At 35.0% G+C, this 22,644-nt stretch overlaps 1 protein-coding gene across 1 annotated transcript in view; it reads right to left on the reverse strand.

Moving 5' to 3' along the window:
* Positions 1-270: 270 nt before the first annotated feature.
* Positions 271-22,644, reverse strand: part of LOC311596025 (uncharacterized protein) — a 28,092-nt gene continuing 5,718 nt past the window's right edge. The window contains exons 2-4 of the mRNA XM_084779240.1: positions 8,192-8,335; positions 6,033-6,263; positions 271-460 (exon numbers count right to left, since the gene is read on the reverse strand). Coding sequence (XP_084635366.1) covers positions 353-460; positions 6,033-6,263; positions 8,192-8,335 — 483 coding nt within the window. The 3' untranslated portion in view covers positions 271-352. The remainder of the gene's footprint in view (positions 461-6,032; positions 6,264-8,191; positions 8,336-22,644) is intronic.

Consider the following 22,644-nt stretch of genomic DNA (forward strand, 5'->3'; position numbering starts at 1 on the left):
AACTACATTGTTTCTGGCATTCAGGCATTTCGGAATCAGAGTCCAGCAAGTGTTCTAAGAATATGAGAAGAAGATTATACCACATACACAGAGGAGTCAACATGTGGCACTCAGAAAGAAGAAATTCTCTCTGTTGTTTCACTTCATCCTTTAATAGTTCGAATAGGGAGGAGACATGACTCTGATAGGACACTGAAGGTCTGACAACTCAGAAGACTGAGAACCAGATGATTAGGCTTCGTGTTGGAAAACTGTTACTGGTCCCTGCTTCTCATTCTACTTATTTTGCACTTTCATTATGTCCAAGTTAAACATTTCCTTCCATTCCAATTGCAGCTGCATTTGAATTGGTTCAGACGACCTTCGAACTTTCAAAAAATTCTACTTGTCTCCTTGTCCAGGATTTAACTGTGCTTGTTCCTGGGTATGGCAGCAGAGCTGCACAAAATGTTTCTTTGTTCTAAATATAAAATAACAAATGACAAAAATTAAGGAAAGGAAGGCTTTTGTGTTTAGGGAGCCACATTCACACAGACTCTGGATTAATGTTAGCTCTGAAACCACATAGTGAGCAATAGAGCATTCTCCCCGTGATACTCATTAGCAGCCCTTTGCGACTTGTAAGAAATAATTTGCATGGTCTCAAGTTTAATGCTAACATAAACCTGCCTTACTGAGTGAAAGCTTTCTACACACAATAAACACATGGGGCTTTTCTTTCCATTGGCTAGCAGAGTAAAAAGTGTATGGCCATCTTCTTCCTGGAGAATTAGAGAGAAATAAGATTTGGACACAGTGGTTCCTTTACTAATAATACTTAATGATTTCACTCACACATACAGGCACACACATATGTGTAATTGGCTTTATAATCCAACATGAGTGGTGTTGAAATGTGAATGTAGTGCTACCTCACAACAGAGAAAGAAAATAGAAGCTTTGTATTCTACTCTTATGCAATCCATTTTCCATACGTCTGGTTGTTTTTCACCCCGATCCCTTATCTATTGTCTTAAGTAAACCAGTGGTCTGTATCTGGCGTCTCATTTTCTACCCTAGAGTGGATAAATTCATTATTACTTGTATCTGTCATTGTTGACATGAAAAAGTGCAAAACAGATAGCAGATATCTCGTTGGATTAAATGAACATTTTATTAGCACTAGATATTAGTATTAATAAAAAAGGTAACTTTTGTTAACATGGATCAGTTTATAACAAGAATATGAAAAATAACCATTAACAAAAACAACAGCTGTAACCTGTAGTTTTGGCAAGTCATTCGAGGCGTCCCTGACCAACAACCCAAAGAGAACTATCCCATGAATTGCACTACAGGTTTTTGGAAGTATTAATGCTTTTAGAAGTATTGCCTTCTACAAGTATTATTGTCCACAAATAGAGGGAACACCTGAACTAATTTTATTTTACATTATAGTTAGAGATTATCTTACTAACTAGTGCATTTTCATAAGTCTTTTATGTACATTCTTGGTTTAGGCTAGCCCAACCTAGCTCCTGCCCTTCATCCTGTCTGCACCATGACTGCTTAATCAGCCAACCTCAAGTGTCCTCCTTCTTCTTTACGTCACACGTATCCTACCATCCCTTTATTCCTTTTAGTTAAGTTGTGAGAATTAGGTCTCACAAGGAACAGGACTGATCAACTAAATATATATGTTAAAAGACGATTGGCTATAGTGGCTTGGAGACTGCCATCCAGGTGGTTCTACAATTGGCTGTCTCCTCACAAAGGCTGTATCCCCACAGAAAATACAAGACTCTAGTAGTTGTATAACCTCTCCTGACTGGATCACTCAGGAGGTCCAATCTGGTGTTAGGGAAATTCATAAGGAGCTGCTGGTATTCAGTCTATGTTGGAATCCTGAGAAAGGAGCTTATGATATTAATGTAAGAATGCCTCTTGAAGCCAAGAGTGATCAGAAGCAGGCAAAGAGCAAAAGCTGTCATACTCAGTGTCGTTTTGTTAAGGTTACCACCATTAGGTTTGGCTCAGATTTAGCTTGGGTCATCTCCATTTAAAAGATCCAACAGGCTTATCCATCTGTTTGGGTTCTAGCTGATTACAGACGTATTCAAATTGACAGCCACGATTAGCCAGCACAATATTTTCTGTGTGGTTTTGTCATATATTCTTCCTTGCACTAATCCTTCTCCTTCTCCAAATCATTGCTTTCTCCAAGACTCCGACACCCCTGTCTGATTAAGCCTTAACCAAGGCATTCCTTCTTTTCTAGCTCTCACAGTTTCAGAAGTTGCTATGGAGACTTGTGGGCGAGAAAAGGCATTGATGTTACCCAGCATTTGATCCCGCATACTCCATTACCTCCCTGTCAGTCAAGATGTGCCCATTGGTGCAATAGTGGCATAACTGATATAGGGTAATCATAATATTCTGATTTCGTATGGAACCCATTCCACAGGAAGGGATTTCATGCCCTTTATTAAAGTTCTGTTCAAACACCCAAATTTTCTGTTCAAAAGTCTCTGGTCATATTGTCAAAACTGTCTTCTAAATATGTATATATCCATATATGTAGGCTATTTTTATACTTTTTCAGAGAATCGTCATTTTTACCGTATATAGTTGTTAACACAGAGATACATTAATGATTAAAGTACCAAGATTAAGAGTCTTTGAAGGCTCATCTCCAAATGTGATATCCATGTCATCCAGGACACCCAGTATTGCTCAGGAAATCCACAGGACAGAAACAGTAGAAGAGCCAGAGGGCCAGGAGAAGTGCTGTGAAATTCTGTCTGTGTGGCCTTGTGAACTCATTTGTTACAGTTACCTACATAATCTGTAAAAGATTAACCCAGAAAATACTGCAGCATAGATGAAGGATGCTGTTCCTAATCTCTACTCCTTACTGTGTGGCGACTGGCAGTTGAGTATTGCTACTGGAGGAGAGAGAATCATTCTTCTTCGTGGGTGTGGCTACTAATAAATATCTGATATTTTAGTGGATAGTTCTCTACCCATGCACAGGTATACATGCATATTCATTAAGTTGAATGAGCATTAGTTGTATTTTGTTTGTTATCACATACACACATATATATGTATATATATAATACACATGCATGTTTATCATATATGTATGCATACACACATACATACATACATACATGTCAGAGAGTGTTGTGTTTGTTGGTGAGGCTATGGAATAAGTTGAAGTAATATGGGCAGACATACTAAAATTTCATTGCACACATGTATGCAATTCTCAAACATTAAAAGTCTGACCACTAACACTAATGATCATATGAAACAAGTATGATAATCTACTGGGCCTTGTGTTCTTACTTCACAGTGCGTATGGGAATTTTTCATTTTAGGTCTCTTAAATGAAATATGTGCAGTGTTTATAACACCAGGAAAATAGAGGGGATAGATATGGAAGAGCCTTTGCTCTCGCTATGTCTTTGGTAGAGGAACGTGTAGAGCACGTGCACAGTGAACGCAACTCCCATGTTAGCATGCCATGGAATCTGAACTAGGAGCAAAGACAGCACTCTTTGCCTTTTGAGGATCAATTCTCCAGCTCATGCAAGGGAGGAAGTTGGATGTGACACTTGTGCTTCACTGAGACCCTGACTTACATAGCTGTTGAGATGTGGCCAAGGAAGTGATACAGGAAACATGTAGTCAGCTGCTTCTGAGAGATGCAGGACAAGCATGCCGCTGTCAAATAGTTTGATTTTGTAAAAGGTGTGTGGGGAAACAGAGACATGAGATTCCTAACAATGAACAGACTGGAAATGAATAAAGTACTTATGCACACGCTCAGACTGATGGATCTTGAAACCCTATTCTTAGCATAATAAGACAGATAGAGTGGGTAACATATGACATGATTGCACAGGAAATAATTAGAAAAAGTCAATCTGTAAGGGCATAGAGTAAATCATTGGTTCTTTGGGTCTTTTCATGGGAATGGAGAATGCCCATTAAACCAGAAAGATGATTATTTTTAGAATGGTAGAAATGTTATTGTGTAATCTTCAGATGCTTTTTTGGCTTTTAACAACAACAACAAAAAGTGGTGTAGATTCTGATGGGAGGGGCGGTCGGGAGGTTCTCAGAGAAGCTGGGCAGAAGAAAACAATCAAAATATATTATAAAAATAATCCTCTAGATTATATATAAACTGCAAAACCCACAACTGTTTAACTGAAAAAATATATACAAATGTAAAAAGAAATTAAGCTAATCTATCAGAAAACCTTAAAAATTAGATTATTATGATGACTGTAAAAATTTATAAATTTTCTGCAATTATTGAAATACTAAATGGAGGAAATTTCATGGCATGTGAATTAAAGCCCCTCAATAAAGTTTAATTTTTTCTAAATATTATCTTTTTATTTACATTTTTATTAGAATTCTTCAGAACTGTCAACAATTGGACAACATGTTAGAAAAAAACCACAGGAAACATAACATGTTTAAACTTGTACAGCTTATATATGTACACATAAAGTTACTGTATATATAAAATATTTTCAGGGATTCATAGGGCTTGGGAATATTCAAAAGACAATATTGCTACATTTCAATATTTACAAAAAGCCACGGAATAATTCCAAACATCAAGCAACTGAAAGAAATATCTGACACCTGATGTAAAAAGAATTATAAAATGCAAAGGAATGTTTTGGATGGAGCATGGCAAATAGTGAAAGTCTCACATCATTATTAATAATTTGTTACAACTGTGCAGTTAGATATAAATTTATATTGCTACAAACTGCATTTTTTTTGTAATTGCTTTCAGCAACAATCAGCCACAGAAAAAGATTGTAAAAGAATATGCATTTTTTCTTGCAATGTAAACAAGTTTGTATTTCATATGGAAGTTGAAGAATATATTACTCATGTAAAACAACTGTCAATATTTATTATCTGCAAGGTAAACCACAGTGTTGCAATTGAATTTGATACATGTTACATAGATATTGTGTGTTTGATTTGAAAACTTCAGAATTATTTTGAAAAGAATATATTGGAGGCATAAATTTTAAATCAAGATCTGTTTATTATATATATTTGCATTCTGGAAATCACTGCCTCTCAGTCATATTCTTATAGCTTAATTTCACTTCTTTTGGTCTCAAATTTTGCTGTTCAGAACTGAAAAGTGATTCTATAGGCATTAACACTTTAACAATAATAGATCAAAATGTTTATCATCTTGTCCAGAACCTGCAAAAGTTTCTATCTTGAGATGCTTTGATTATTTTAATTGAGTCAATAGCATCAAAACATTCTGCCCAATGTAAACATTTAACAGTAACATACTACTTTTTAATTTTTAATCAAGTTAAATTAAATAAGCTATATTGCTTTTGCAATAATTATGTAATATGTTATCTTGTAGTGAAATTATTATAGTTAAAAACTTACTACTTTAAATTATAAAAAAGAAAATTTGGTAAGGGTTTACTCAAAGGAAATATTTTCTCATTATAATATATTTTATAATTATATAGTAACTATCTATAACATTCTACCAATCAGGGTCAAATTTAAAAGTAGTTTTATATTTTAGAAAACATAAATAGGCAATGAAAACATTTGCACAGATTCACTGATAGGAATAAAGCTGTTTTCTAGGAAACCAAGAAGACAGTAGTGCTGCAGAGCTGCCACCATAGACCATTCTGTTCCAGTGATAACTTTAAAAACACATCAAGCATATGTACAAACCTGCAAAGAAATGAAGATAGTTTTTGAAAGACTATCAAAATCAAAACAAAACAGAGAAGCCCCAAGGACTCACCTCTCCTGTCCTCGTCTCAACACGGAGCATGTACCTTCCAGAGTCTACTCAATATAAGACTTATAGCTTTTGACTGAAGGATTAAGCACTCTTCCTGGAGGATTTGGAGGTCTAATATGTTAGGAATTTACAACAGTCCTCACTTGTAACCGCTCATCAGTCGTGGTAAATATTTATCTCAGAGAAGCTAGCAAGTGTGGCTAGACTTTAAAACCTCAAAACCTACCCCTAGGGACAAACTTCTCCCAGCAAGGCTCCACCTTCCAGAGAGCCGATAAACTGTCCCACCAGCCAGTAATAAGTGTTCAGACAGACGAGCCTGTGAGGTATACATTTCATATTCAGGCCATAATAATCCTTCAGCAGAAGTCAACGGTGGAAGGCCGGATAAATTAATCGGCAGGAGCTCCTGAGTTAAAGTTCTGGGTAGAGCAGTGTTTCCCTTCAAGGAAAGCTTCTGTGGAAAAAAAAAGAAGAAGAAGAAGAAGAAGAAGACAGGAAAATATCATCAAGTCAGGTGCCTGTAACCTGTTGCAGAAATGACTGAGGAAGTACTTCTGAAACAGTCATGTGTACTATTTCAAATTGAGAGGTTTCCACAGTGTAGAGAACTGCTTATACAAAGATAATATTCTAGCTCTAATTCCCACTGAGCTATTTTTATATTTTGTGGTAAACAGCAGTAACCTCTGTTGGAAATGATTTACTTCCTAGCTACTCTCAGGGATGCACTGCGGGGATAACCCTTAGTTTTAGGTACCTCCACTTTTTGCTGTTACGGGGTCAGGGAGTCAGCCTGCCTCAGGACAGGATGTCAAGGGGACTCCCAAGATGAACTCAGATGAATCTGAGACAGTGGTCCCTGTCATTTGTTCTCAGAGTTTGTTCTCTATAAGACAAACAGAACAGAGAAATTCACCAACCTAATTTGTATTACACATTTTCTAGAGACAAGTGTGTATGTAGGAAGAAGAAAGAGATGATCCCTAGACAATGAGAAACATTTTGTGGTGATGACAACACTCTCTGTCACATTCTGTGATGATACCGCAAGCTTACACATTAGGGGAAACATGCCAACTGCTCTCATGTCTTAAATATGTGTGTGTTATGGATGAATTTTTATTGTATGCTCATTATATTTTTATAAACTTTTAATAAAAATTCAAGGTATTCATCAATTTAATTTAATTAAATATAGCTATATAGCTTATATTGGTCAATTAATTTTTAAATTACTTTGCAAACTAGAGAAAGTTTATGTACTGAATTTAGTAAAATCATGGAAAATAGATAAAAATTCAAAAAAGAACACGTTTCAGATCACTGAATAGATTTCATTATTTTTAGAAATATTTAATAAACATTAATTAATATAACTGATACCTAAAGTATATTTAGTAATATTCAGGTCATTTTAGAAGCCATTTTCCTTAATGAAATCTATTTTTATTTAAATTAATTAAAAATTTTATTTATTTTATATTACATGTGTGAATATTTTGCATGCTAAAATTTTAAAAGGACTGATTATAAAAGTGAAATACACACTATGCATAGAATATCAATGATATCTCTCCACTGAACACTCTTGACTATGTTGCATTCTTTAATTCAAGTTACAACTTCCAGACAATTTGAATCCTTAATTCATGTCTCAATCTTTACTTCTGTAGAATGCACCCTGATGACAACCCATGCCTTCCATTGCTAGTGTGGCTGACCACAAATAGATGTACCAAGTACTTGTTGAATTTGCATGCATCACAGATACCAACATCGTTTAAAAAAAGAAAGAAAAGAAACAAAAAATAACGACACTGCTGTGTTTAGAATTATATTTCCAGCAGAGAAAATAAATCTTAGTGCATCATTTATAACAATGATGTGTGTAGTTGTATTAAAGTATTTCTGAACAAATTGAAGTTGAGTTATAAGAAATATAATTAGATATCAGATAAATAAAAAGAGAGGACTGTAAAATATTATACTCTATAACTTTGATGTTGTTCTTAAATGCTAATGTTAAGCTTTAGCCTCTTTCACAAATATTAACACCAACACCAGCTTGAGATAAAGCAGTATGGCGTACTAATTACTTGAAAATATTGTAGGATAATTTCCTGTGGCAATGTTTGGCTAATACAAACCTGGCAATAATTCCTCTATGGAAATAGCACCTAGCTTGAGAAAGTCTGTGTTCTTTGTAAGCGCTATGTAAACTCTCCTGGAAGGAAATGTACTCCGTGTAAGGATGGGAAGTGGCCATTCATGTGTAACTGTAATGTCTTCAACTATAATTTATGTCACTTCAGTAAAGTCATTATTTCATAATCAAAAAGTCTTCCTTTTGTTTTACAGGGAGATTGAAATTGAAATTAATACCTTAATGTGGGGACATGATGAACTGCCTGTCAGTGAGGTCCACGCTTCCTCTCTACAAAGTTCAATATCTGGTTCTTCTTGGGACTGTGACTCATCCTCGGCAAAATCATTTGTGGCAGTACAGAGAGGAAGGAGACGGTGTTCCTTTAGCAGAATATGAAATTTCTTGTAGTATCACATTACAGCTGATGCACCTTTACAGCTGAAGACAATTTTGTGTGCACATTTATAACATTTACTACCCAATAAAAAGAAGTCTGGATGGGAAAAAAAAGGTTATAGCAAGCAAACAAAAGGAACAGTTTTCAGGCTAGAAGTACATTGCTAATCTTGGATAAAAACATTTTAATGGTGCAACTTATAGTCCTATTACTATTCAAGCCAATATTGAAAGCCTTAATATCATTTTATTTCTCATGTTATAAATTTGAGTTGTCCATTGATTTAAAATTACTATTGTATTGTCATTTACTGTTCCTCCAAAGGCCTTTAGTTGGTTACCAGTACACATCCTGAGGATTGATGACCACCTGACACTATTAATTCTAGGGATCTGATACTTTCTTCTGGCATTCATGAGTATCACATACACACAAAAATAAACACACACACACTAAAATATTAAATAAAATAAGATTTATGTGAAGAATGACCATAAAGAGTGTGTTTATAAATGGTTCACAGCACCTATGCAAAATTTAAATAGTTCAAAATGTTTCTTGATTATTTACAGTAACAGCTTAAAATAGTTTAAGCTTATATTTATACTTTCCTTTTGTTTTCAACATGTTCTCATTACAAATTTTAGTCCTTTACTGGATTCAGGTAAGATACCAAAAAAATAATACTTTTTCCTACACTTCAATATTAGTACATTTTTAGCGCAAGTGTGATTTTGGAGTATACATCACACTGAAAATTGAACTTTATTCAGATGGGAAAGTGGCACAGCAGTTAAGATGTGTATTATACAACTTGTAATATATTGAAGTAACTGACTAGTAAAACAATACACAATTTGCATTGTTTATGGTTTTAAATTTTGACTATTGAGATTAATCATAAAACAAAGTGAATAAACACTAAACATAAAAGAGAAGTCACAGCAATAACATAAAGATACTTTATACAGAGAATCCTTATCACATATCTTGATGTGTTTCAAATGTAAGCCTCTAGTAACTATGTAGCAGTAGTTGGAAACTATATCCTCTCTATTTAAAAAGTTAGATTACTCAATATGATAGGTTACTATTTATTACATAATGATAAGCCCTGTCCTGTTAGCGTGGCAAACTTATTCCCTTTGTTTATGAGAGGTGTCAATTAAGCCTAAGCCTTAGAAAACATCTAAATAAACTAATGGTCCAGAGATAAGAATAAAGGTGTATTTGGATAACTGCTAAGTATTCTCTCCCATTCGCTCCACAGCTCACGGAAGCATAAAGCTCATTTTATTAGCGCTCCACACATACTTTGACAATCCTGAGATATTTGGTTATAGCTTTCTTTAGTATTAAGCCAAACAATATAGGAACCACATCTCGATGCCCAAGGAATGATGTATATGTGGATTATGGTTGCAAAGGGTAATATATTACACCCTTGGGTTGTGGGGCCACACAGAGTAGAGAACTAACACAATCAAGGCTGGTAGCACGTGAACAGCAGGAAGGCATGAGTGCGCTGCTAGTGACAAGACCCAAAGAGAAAATAAAAATGAGTAGATGAAAGTAGACATCAGTCTATGCTTTTTAATCAGACACCAGGCACCACACCACTGCCACACAGATGAATCTACGGCCATTTAATGATACACAGATATCTCTGCATTCACTCAGGTCAGTGTGTATTTGCTGTGGTGAAAATCATTGAGCACGTTGGTCAACGAGTCAGTAGGTTAGAAAAAAATCTCTAATTCATTTAGGTAATGCATATTCTACCCAAACAAGGCAGAAATCTGGCTCAATATTATTAAGTGACCTAGCTGCTTTATGTATTAAGTAATAGTATTAAAATTATATTCACTTTTAGCAAGATTTCAGTGTTTTCTACATTACAAAGCAAAATTGTTCTGTATTAGCTGAAAAGTAAATTATAAGGCTGCATAAATAAAATTCCAAATGGAGCAGGCAAAGGCCAGACGCAACAACTAGTGAGAGAACTAACTACTCCTCCAGGGCTGGTTATGTGGCAACTCGCTGAGTGAGAATGTGCCTGACATTGCAGGAAGTGCAGGGGAACAAATATAAAGCCGGAGAGCATAAATTCTATAATATGAAGAGATCTACAGAAGCCGGCCATCAACGTGAGGTCAAATATGTTCCACTCCAGAGTTATAGTTTCCAGATTCGTCATGTCTCTTAGATAGCCAATGTTAAATATGAAAATAAGTTTTAATTTTTTATTAGGATGGGAGATTATGTAAAAACACAATAAAACATCAAACATTATCAGTCAGTTTTTAGAAGATATGGATTATAATAAAAACTGTAAGTAGAATATTTTTAAGAACTACTTTTACAGAGAAAAGTATACAACTAATGCCTATGCACTAAGAAGCTAGATTCAACCTAATACCCAAAATGTCATTTTATTACTACTTTGGCCAATTTATTACTATATTACTTTTGGTCAAATTATTACTAATTTTGACCTTTGGCAAATTGATTCAGGGACATGCCTTAAGTATTTGAAAATCTCACTATAATCTAAATAGTTATAAAGGGTTGAGAAAAAGGTCCAGAGTATATTATTGAATCTTCAGTCTCAGCTAAAATTTGAGCAATTTCACCATCACTTTAACTATTTGGAAGGCTTAGGAAATCATGAAAATAAATTTCCTTTCTTTGTCTATGGGAATTGCATGGCTTGAAAAATCTTTAATATAATTATCCAAATAAATTGTTGTCTACACTCACATGTAAAGAATTAAGAGATTGATGAGTAAATTGACAGACATCATTTGCTGAATACAAGGACAATGAAACCCACTAACCTACAGTATTGCCACTAACACTGATCTCTAGAGTGTAACTTTAATAGAAATTCTGTGTTTTTTATTCCAGTTAAGGGCTTCCTTATTTTACTAATCCGCTTCTAATCATTCTATGTGAGGTCTAGTTTTTAGGGACATGGTATTTCAAAAAAATATTTTGATCACACATTTTCTTTTTTTTTCAGTTCCTCCCAGAGACTTCCAAACTCCTTACCCACTCAATTCCAGCCAAGCTATTTCTTTCTCTCTCTCCTTCACAGAACAAACAATAACAACAGTAACAAAAACAAACAAAAAACAAAACAATAACATAGAAACACACACAAATATAAAAACAAAATTGCTAACCAAAATATAAGAGAAAAAGACTATTATATATATATACATATGTGTATATGTATATACAAAATAATGAAATTCTCAAGTAAGTGTATATAAATTGGAAAAGTCATCCTGAGTGAGGTACCTCAGTCCTGCAAAAATGAACATTGTATGTTTCTCTTGTATGTGGATATTAGCTTTGGAGCCATTAATATGTGTGCTACACTCAAGATGGCCACAGAGCTTAGGCACCTGGGAAGGGACTAGAAGTGAGGAGAGCATCTCCCTAAGAAACAGAAATAGAATATATTGGTTTAGGCAGGGGAGTCTGGTGTGGGAGCATTAAATGCAGAGGGAAATGGAAGAGAGGCATAAGGGGGAGAATATAAAAAAGGATGACTAACACTAGGAGCTTTTATGGCTTCTGAAGCTGCTTCTGAAGAAGCTTCCGGAAAGTTATACATGCACGAAGGCAATCTAAATGAAATTACTAAATAATGGGACAACGATTCACAACTGGATTTCTTATGCCACCAAATAAAACATTCAGAGCCAGCAAAGGGTTACATTAAGTGGAGACCTTGGCCAAAGGAGCCCCACAGAAACTCCAACACATCTCAGACTATTATCAAGGCTACTGACTGGTTGTTTTCCACAAACTAAAGCATTGTTTCTTGAGACACCATATCTTATTGAACACAGAGAAGATGCACTAGTACATAATAACTAAAGCCTTCACCCCTACTGACTAGTGTCCATGGTTCTGGAAGGTACTCAGTATGCTAGCAGAGGAGAAATATATTCATCAAGCAACCTTCAAACCCCATGACCTACAACAGTGATCTGCTCTGCTGGAGTAATAGAGACCCAATTTTATGACTGAAACCAATGACTTTATGATTGGATTTAAGGTCCTTCGCTTGAGACAAAACTCATGTCTGATTCTTCTTGGGTAGGGAACCAACTGAGACCAGATAGAACGTAGTCCTAGAGGAAGGAAACCAAATAGTATTGTTCTGCTAAATGAACATTGTATTAAAATGACTCATCTTGATATTCTACTATTCACTGTATCTCAAAGACAAGAAAAGAAAACATAACCAATGACTTTGCAAACACAGAAGAATTGTCTCTCTGAAAAACACTTGCAAGAAAAGTATCCATGTTTTTCCAGTTGTGCTTCACACACACACACACACACACACACACACACACACACACACACACACACACACACTCCATAGTTTATTTTCACACTGTCATGTGCATAGTGCTGAAGTGTAAGCCTTGGAAACTGGCTGCACCCGGAATCTTGATTAACCTTCCTGATTCAGCCTTGGCTGACCTGTGCATATCATAAGAGAAATGTTTCAGAAGGACTTTTTAACCACAAATATGTTTTACCTTCTCTGGCATATGTGATCGAAAGTAGCCTACAACCTCCAATAAAGACACCAACGTGACTTCCTTAATGACAAGCGTTTACAGATCTAGATATGGCTCATTAAAGTCAATATTTTTGACATCAGTACCAGAGCACAGCAAAGCACATTAGGGATATTATTTTCTATGCTTACCGATGGATAACAATAAACATGGGACATTTTGAGATCCAAATAAAAAGTATCTAAGGAAAGTTATTGATGAGATAAGAAACGTTGGATATCGTGGAATGGATACAATTAAAAATGGTTCCAAAGTGTGTGTATGTCATGAAAAGCTTACTGAACCTTGAGCCATAATTTTCCACTGGCAAAACGGTAACAAGTTCCATTATGATGACACACAATATTACCGCTATCTCCCATGTTGTACAGAATAACCCTAAAATTACCCATGCTAAAAAGCTCTGCAAATCCTCTGCAATTATTATGTCACCTTGTAACTTAAAATCCTATTATGAAATACTTAGGACGTGAAGATTAAAATGGTCTTCTAATAAAAAGGTGGCTCAGAATTTGAGTCTTGAAACAAAGAAGCATCATTTGAATTTTTCTAATAGGTTCTACTTGTTGTAAACAAAGATAAAACAAAATAGAAACAACTCTGTTTTTGCTGGTCATGAGAAGTCAAAGGGCTTTTGTTGTTGTTGCTATCTGATATATTGTCTTTTTAAATTTATGAATATTTATTAATATCAGAATGTTTCAGTTTGTAGGCATTTACAATGTCTCATTATAGCGTCTGTGTATCAGGGAAGATGAGACTAGATTCTCTTCATTTTAGGTTTCTAGTTTCAGAAGACTACAGTATGAAAATATATGGTCTCAAAGTAGTAAAGAAAAATTGTTAAATTGATTTAACACGTAGTGGCAAATACTCTTACTGTGAGGTCCACTGCATTTGTCAATTTATGCTAGGAGTTATATTATTACGTTAATGTGAATATACATTTTAATTAAACATTTTTTATTTTTTCCATATACACTTATATTATTACACACACACACACACACACACACACACACACACACACACATATATATAAAATAAACTACCTATAGCAAGAAGAACCATGACACAATCAGGAATTATATAAATGTTATATTATTAGGGTTTTGGCTATTTAGTCTATTTTTATCACAAGAATATACGTCTTAGGTACAAAAGATAGATATGATTGTATAGAAAGATAAGGCAAAATAAACAATGTCCTCAAAAACCTCAGAGACATACAGAATATGGCATCTAAATATGTTTTTATTATTTTAAAGATTCACTGACAATGAGACAGGTTAAACCCTGGCAACACCCAGCCTACCTCAAAGAACCTCCTCGTGGAGATGGCTTCAAATGTGGCAAACAATTCACTGTACAAAATGTCCTTGTTTCTACCAACAAACATGTTTTAAAATTACAAAAACAAACATACCACACAAGAAAGCTACTAACAATACACATGATTAAAATACCATGACTTCAAATTCTGTTGAATTTCAAAACTTCAAGTTTAGTCAGGTATCTTCAAAAATCATTATAAAGAACAGAACAAATAAACTTACATTGCAAATATCACAATGTTTGGGGAAATATGATAATCTCACATTTTTTATTAAGACATATATATGGAAAATAAACACACCATATTTATCTTTACTTCTCACGAAACCCTACTGAATTAAAATTAAGCACATAAAATATTTAAAGTTATAGAATCCTAAAGATAATGATATCAGAGTATTTGATAACTGCTGAATACAAGTTAGACATTTAAATGGTATAAATGACCCACATATAAACCTGAAGACACTGAAGCACATCCAGCTAGAACAGGAGAAATTAGGAAAGAATTTCTGATATAAAATATTTTATACCATAAACTTTATAACTGCTTGCGAGTTAGAAGTTGCTGGTTTTAGAAAGCACAAGGCTATAAAATTTTGTGAAATTTAACAAGTAGACACAGGCTGGCCAGTGGACCAGGTTCAAGGCTTTTGACGCTTTGGGGACTACAATAGTCATGTTGATCTTGGTGTTAAGTGCTCCAAGGAGAGAACCATTGCTATCTGAGGGGCCATCATCTCAAAACACAACACTGAGGTAACTGTTATTCAAGTACCATGAATGTCCTCAGGCCATTAAACTTAAACTAAGGAAACCAAAATAATTTTAGATAAAATGAAAATCAAAATGATTAAAGAATAACAACACAACAAAAATTGTGGATTATTGAAGAGTTTTTCAAAGTCTGTTCCTCCTACCTCTAACTGCAAATGACTAAGTGTTTTAGTTTTAATTATTTTAGCCAGTAAATACTAACTTTTATATCTCTTATAAGGTCGGCCTGTTTTCAGATTCTTAGTGGAGTTTGCGTCTCTCTGGCATTCAACTTTCCCCACCTGCAAGACCTACTAATTCTTGATGGCGGTAGCTTAAGTTTGTGAAGCCATCTGGTACAGAGTTAAGGTGGTGACTACATTTTTCCAGCCAGAAAATGATATTACTGATATTTCAGGTACTTCAAAATGGTTGTGGATTTGGTCTTGCTTGTGTTGGGGGTGGGGTGGCGGTGGAATGTAATCAGATGTAAAATGCATTACAAAGCTTTTAATGAAGATTGATTGCTAAAAGCACTGTCATTTTGCTCGAATATGGGCTCAAATATTTCAAATTTGAAATGGGTTCAAGACTCCAAAATTTTAGAGGTGAAAATGAGCTGTGAATATTTCTCAAACCGACTATATTAAAGTTGTTTCTTCAGAAGTTTGTGAAGACAGTCAAAGTCCAAAGAAAATAATGAACTGGAAATCACTCTCAGAGAAAATAAATAAGACTTAATCAAGAACATAGCACATCTGCACAAAGCAGGGATGTGACATTTGCACAGCAGGATAGCAGAAATGCAAATGAACATTTAGTTACATGTTCCACTTATTCTCTTTTTCAATTGCAGAGCTCATTATAATTATTCAGGCTTTGTTATGCACACTCATGAATTTTGGGGTGGTGAATGTGTGGTTAGCAGATAACTTGTCTTTTTCATTCCTTTGTCAACACAGAGGAGTCCTGTCCAAATGGGAAGTACCATGACATCATAGTTTTTAGTCCCCATGCCTGATAATACTGAATAATTCTGCATTATTGCCTTCCAAAAGTTGATAGATCAAAGAGTTGTAAAGGACCGGTAGTTTTTTTCTACTACTGAACTGATTCTCACTGTATATCCATCTTTGTTGTTTTTGTTGTTGTGTGTTTGTTTTGTTTTTAGGGAACACATTTAATTAATTAACTAATGGTTAGTTAACAATTTCATACATGTATATAATATATCCTGATTGTTGTCACTTTATAAATTACCTAAGCTTTTTTTTTTTTTGGTAAGGGTATAATTTTTTATTATAATTATTTACATTATGTGTCAATTATAATCCCCTTGTTCTTATCACTCTGTTCTAAGTCTCCCTCCCCTTTCCACCGTATTCCCCTCCCCTGGACCTCTGACAGGTGGGGTCCTCCTCCCTGACCATATGACCACAGCCTATCAGGTCTCATGTGGATACCCTGCATGCCCTTCCCTGTGTTCCCACAGGGCCTCTCTGCCGAGGGGCAGTGATCAAATGGAGAGCACCAGAGTTCACGCCAGAGGCAGTCCCCAGCTTTCCAGAGCCCTTCTCTATGTGGAGAATGAGCTGTCCATCGGCTACATCGGAAAAGGAAGTCTATGTTCTCTGCTTGCAGTGTCCTTGGTTGGTGCATCTGTTTGTGGAGGACTCCTGGGCCCAGATCCGTGAGCCTTGATAGTCTCCCTGTAGAGCTTGTAACAAACCCTCACCCCACCTCGAATCCACCCTCACCTCCATCCTTCCATCTCCCATCTCTTCCATACAACTCCCAGGTCTCAACCAAGAGTCTGGCTGGCTTTCGATCTCAGTATCTGCCCGATCCCCTGCTTGGTGGAGGCCCTCAAAGGACATCTATGGTGGGCTAATATCCACTTTAAGTGACTATATACCATTCCTCTCATTCTGGGTTTGGGTTACCTCACTCAGGATGATATTTTCTAGTTCCATTTGCCTGCAAATTCCAAGATTTCCTTCTTTTTAACAGCTGAGTAGTATTCCATTGTGTAAATGCACCACAGTTTCTTTATCCATTCTTTGGCTGAGGGACATCTAGATTGTTTCCAGATTTTGGCTATTATGAATAAGGCTGCTATGAAGATAGTTGAACAAATGTCCTTGTTGTATGGTGGGGAATCTTTCGGGTATATGCCCAGGAATGGTATGGCTGGGTCTTGAGGTAGCATTAATCTCATTATTCCGAGAAAGAGCCAGAGTGATTTCCAAGGTGGTGGTCCAAGTTTGCACTCCCACCAGCAATGAAGGAGTGTTCCCTTTTCTTTGCATCCTCACCAGCGTGTGCTGTCACTTGGTTAGTAAACAGTTTCATACATGTATATAATATATTCTGATTGCTGTCACTCTATAAATTCCCTCAACTTTTACTAACATCTCCCCTTGTTCTTTCTTCCAACAGGTATGTTTTCACGTGTTCCTGCTTATTGTTTTGTTTTGTAGTACTATGAAGTTTAAAAAAATATCTTTGACCATTTTACTGCTTTATAAACCATGCATTTTATTCCTATTCCCCTCCTGCCACCTCCCTCCACAGAGCTCCCCCTCCTTTTGTGAACCCCATAATGTTTTCCTCTCTACCTCCTATCTTCCTCTGTTCTTCCTAGACAAATAAGCTAATGAGTCCAGTTATTGCCATCTGTAAATCACTGGAGCAAGGGCAGCCTACCAGTGGCCACATCCCTAAAGAAATGTGACTCTCTTTCTTAGCATCCATCAACTGGCAGAAAGCTTTAGCAATGAATACGTGTATGCAATTACCTTGAAAAATGTACTTAGAAATTGCTTTATTCACAGAGTGTTTTCTATTCTCTGTACTTTGCTGTGTTTGATTTTTGAAACATTTATTGATTTTATTTAGATAGCACTGTCTCATCCTTTAAAATGTTTTGTTATACTTTCTTTGTATTTTTTTAAGTTAATCTCTTAGTTTAAAGAAAGTAGTTCAACAAACCTGCTTCGGTTGGTGTTTTCATTCATAACTCACACTCAATTCTCTGTTCCTCCCAGATCCTTCTACACCCTGGACCTCTACTTCTATCTCACCCATATGGCAAGAAGAACTGGTTTTAGTATCTCAGCCAGAACATTCTGGCTCTTTGATATTCCTTTTAAAGTCTAATTTCCTGGTTCCTTTCTGAGTTTATTTATTCATTGCATTACATCATTTACAGCTAGCAAATTTCCCTAACGCTTCATCATTATGCATGCTGATCTCTTAATTTACATCAATTTCCATTCCTCTGGCACATTTTTATTTTCTAATTTATTGTAGGTAATAGTCTACCAATGTTTCACAAACTTATGATATGGAGTTTTTTTTTCTTGCCTTTCATGTTAGTATAAACATATTTTCCCAGTCTCAAACTGATAGCAGTATTTAGATTTTTGTTACAATAACAATGTACTGCAATAAAAATATCTTTTCACAATAATGATACTACAAATAAGAATGGTAAGCGATGTGCTGTCTAAACAACACAAAATTTATAATATAATTTTATAGATAAAACTGTAAAGATGTTCACCATTTAGCTAGGAAGCAATTCTAATGAAACCAAACCTCTTTGACATTTGTATGTTTAATATACAGGGAAAATATTCAACCTCACAACAAAACCTCAAATTAATAGTATGTATCATAAACAAGATTGTCACAAATGATGTCTGATAAATACTAAGAAATTATTCATGTATTACTGGTAGGAAATAGAAATGATTTTTTCATCTTTAAAATATATATATTCATTTCTACTTATTTATTCCTACTTATTTATCTTCAATCAACTTTTATTTAAAAAGTTTAGCTTATTCAGATTTTATGATAGCTTTAGTAAGATGAAATTATAATTACTTTATTAAGTAACCATCAACAATAAAGGAAATTATTTCTGAATCTCAAATACAAACTATTAACACATCATACTGATTTATTACATTTCAACTAATATGCAAATAATTAATAATACATTCAAAAATAACAATTATGCAAATACATGTATAGTCAGCTAAATAAATGTACAACATTAATATTTTAAGATTTTTAAAAATGAAATTTGTGTGAGCCCATGTTTAGTTACTTGATGACATTTGAAATATCTAAAAATCTATTCCTGGTCTGTTCTTGTCATGTTGAATAAAGTTTTGTTTCAAACTCTTCCTTAAAAGAGAAAAATACCCCACCTCCATCCCTTGCCACCTATGGCAGACAGAAGATGGCTGCCAAGGTCATCAGAGAAGAGCTGACCCTGCCCCGTACCTGTTGCAACACTCAAAAGAACACGCCCTGTACCTTGCCTGGGCAGATCATTAGATCTCACCCTGGATATAGGGGTTGCAGGTGAGTGTGACAGGAGAGTCTGAGTTTGGGAGAACCTGCCCTGTCTCTTGTCTGCTATGCCGTCGCAGAAGCAATGGAGAGATCACCTCACCTCCTTTTGCCCTCATCACCAGTGGCAGGCAAGAGAGTTAGCCCTGGTGGGGGTCATGAGAGCAAGAGAACTGGCCCCATCCATCACCTGCTGCAGCACTCAAAGGAGTAGGCCCTGCACTTCACCTAGGAGGTATAGGAGGGCTGGCCCTGGATGTGGGGGTTTCAGGTGAGCTAGACCAATGCGCCATTGCAATGAACATCTGCAGACTAGTTATGTTGACAAGAGGGAATACTGTGTGGCACACTGTGACACAATACAGCTTCCACGATGAATTTTTTTTTTCCTCTCTCAGAGGGGCCATTGCAAGAATGGGGGATGGATGCATGACGTGAAATTCACCAAGAACCAATAAAAAGTAGTACAATATATATAATGTATATAACATATTATATATATGTATAACCAGTTTGTGTTAGAAATTACCCTGTAACTTATCTTTAGCTAATGATAAACTATTGCATATATCATGATATGTTCATGCTGGAAGTATAATATGCCTTTTCTCTTTATACATTTCTTTTTTTTTTTTCTTTCATGAATAAGCTAGGCCAGCTTTCCAATAGCAGCTGTATCACAGACAAAGACTCCGAGTTGACATAGTATCGAGCAAGGCTACAGCCTATCTACGATTAATCTGAGATGTGTGAAATAAACTTTTGAGTTATAAGCCACTTACACAGTCCATTTGTTATCACTGCATAACTTACCCTAACCTGACTCATGTGATTCATGAGACTGATGAAGAGGAATTCAAAATAATGGTGACCTCATTATACAGGAAATGAGAACAAGATGGCAGGTGAGTGCATGTGGCACCTTTCACTCATCTATGCTATTTCCATACTTTAAGCAAATGAGAACCAAATATTACATAATGTTAATATTTTATAGAATCATATAATATATATATTCTATGTTTCTAAGTGTTTACATTATTTAATAATAATAAAAACAAATATCAAAATAGTGTAAAACATAACAAAAATCATCCTTGGAATCTCAAATATTGGCATACTGATAGGTACTTTTGATCTCCAAAATTTACCAAGGTATTACTTTGTATCAGCAATTTAAAACCATCTTTTGATCTGTGCAAATGAAACTGAATGTATTTTTATTAACTAATTATAATATCAATTACATAAAAATCTTATATTACAAATGTGGTAAATAAAAATGCAAACATTATAGTTGGAGTATAATCAAATTAAACTTGCCATTTCACAATAAGTATTGGGGATATAATTAGTCATAAGGTACGTAAATTCTACAAAGTAAGGTAGGCAAATTTGAAACATTGTTATATCCAATGCCTTTTAAAATCATTGATATGCGCTGTTGTTTGCAATGTTATCACAGATTTTCTTTTTGAGTTCAGGTAATAGTCACAGAGGGAGAACATGTACAATCTCTCCTCTTCTTTCACAAAAACAAACTGCATTTTATACTGCTGTTTCAGGCATTCCATGGGAGATGGATGACCACTGAGTAGCATAGCCTCTCAGGTAATTCTTAAATCCTCCTTACTATAGAAGACTCTAAGGGGAAACAATACTATAGTCTATTAATAGAGACTGAAATCACCCTGCCTATCAGACATGTATGAAAAACATTTTGAGTAGTAGTCTGGTCTATATTATATCAGTGCTATGAGAAATAAAATTACGATGATAGCTTTTTTAATCCATATTCATTTTTGCTGTACATTAATAGCACTTTCAATTATGTAGGGCCGTTAAAAAAGTTTAATTGATTGTTACTACTTGAATTTGCTAAAATGTGATTGTCTAAGGGGCTCTACCATATTAGATTTCATGGAGTGAACTGGAAAATTCCTCCGTTTAATAGTCATGAATGAAATTAGTCAGTTGAGAGCCAAAGGACTCAATAAGTGACAAATACTATATTTTGACACAATTCCAAAATGATGGGATAAATATATATGCAAGGTAAGGTACAATGGCCCACAACTAACTGGCCAATATTGCTCACTACAGTGGTCAAATAGAGGCACAAGTGTATTAACTGGGTCTTTGCTAATTCTTAAATGCACACTGCTTGTGGTACAGCATGATAGTCCCTCGGCACAGCACAGCATCCGGAGGGAGAAAAGTGTTCAAATCCTCCACTGGGATGGCATTTGCTGTTTATTTTATTCATTTAAATATATTTGAGATAGGATCTGGTTGTGAATAGTTCTTTTTTGCATCAGCCTGTCAAGTTTTGTGGTTACAGGAATGTGTCTCCACTATCTAGCACAGTCTTAAAAGAAACAAGCACTTTTCTGCACACGGGTCAACAAATTTCTCCCCTTGAGCCCTTGCTTGGATGTTAAGTAATGTGTTCTGTGGTTAATTGATCACTGAATAGAAACAAACCACAATTACCTCAGATTCATACATTTTCTGTTGGTCCCAGTGTCATTTTACTTGAGGAGTATTTCCGTGGATAAATTATGGCTCCATCTGCAAAGACTCGGGGGTTGATCAATTGATGCTGCTTTAGCAGCTTGCAGTTTTCCTCTTAAACAGAAGTAGCAAAATGCAATCCAAAGGCAGCCACTCAAGTCTCCGTCTCACACAAAAACAGTGCACATAAGACATGAACACACGTACGGATACACATGCAAATGTGTATGCCTTCACACAGAACAACTGACAGTAATCCTAAATAAAGACATAGTTATATAATATTACAAATCTGTTTAGGAAACTACCCAGTGTTTATGTATTGAAATATCTATATTATCTATATTGAATCTGAGCAGCACAACTGCATATGAATATATACACGTGCGTAAGTGAATGTATGTATATATACATATATGTATAATATAACTATGTATATGTACAAGGTGTATATGTGCATGATATGATATATGCATATGCGTATGTGCATTAATATGTATATATACTGACCAAATACATATATATTTACATTTATGTTTACATTTATATACTTATATATAGATTTGCATTACATACTATAATATATTAATATAAAGTATATATTTATACATTTACAAATATATATTACATTTATATATTATTATATATTTATATTTACATATATATCTTTACAGTGGTATCACTCATGAATTCAGCAAAAGAGAATAAATGGGAAACA

This window comes from Acomys minous, assembly GCF_964271855.1.
Source record: "Acomys minous genome assembly, chromosome: 4".
Lineage (NCBI taxonomy): Eukaryota > Metazoa > Chordata > Mammalia > Rodentia > Muridae > Acomys > Acomys minous.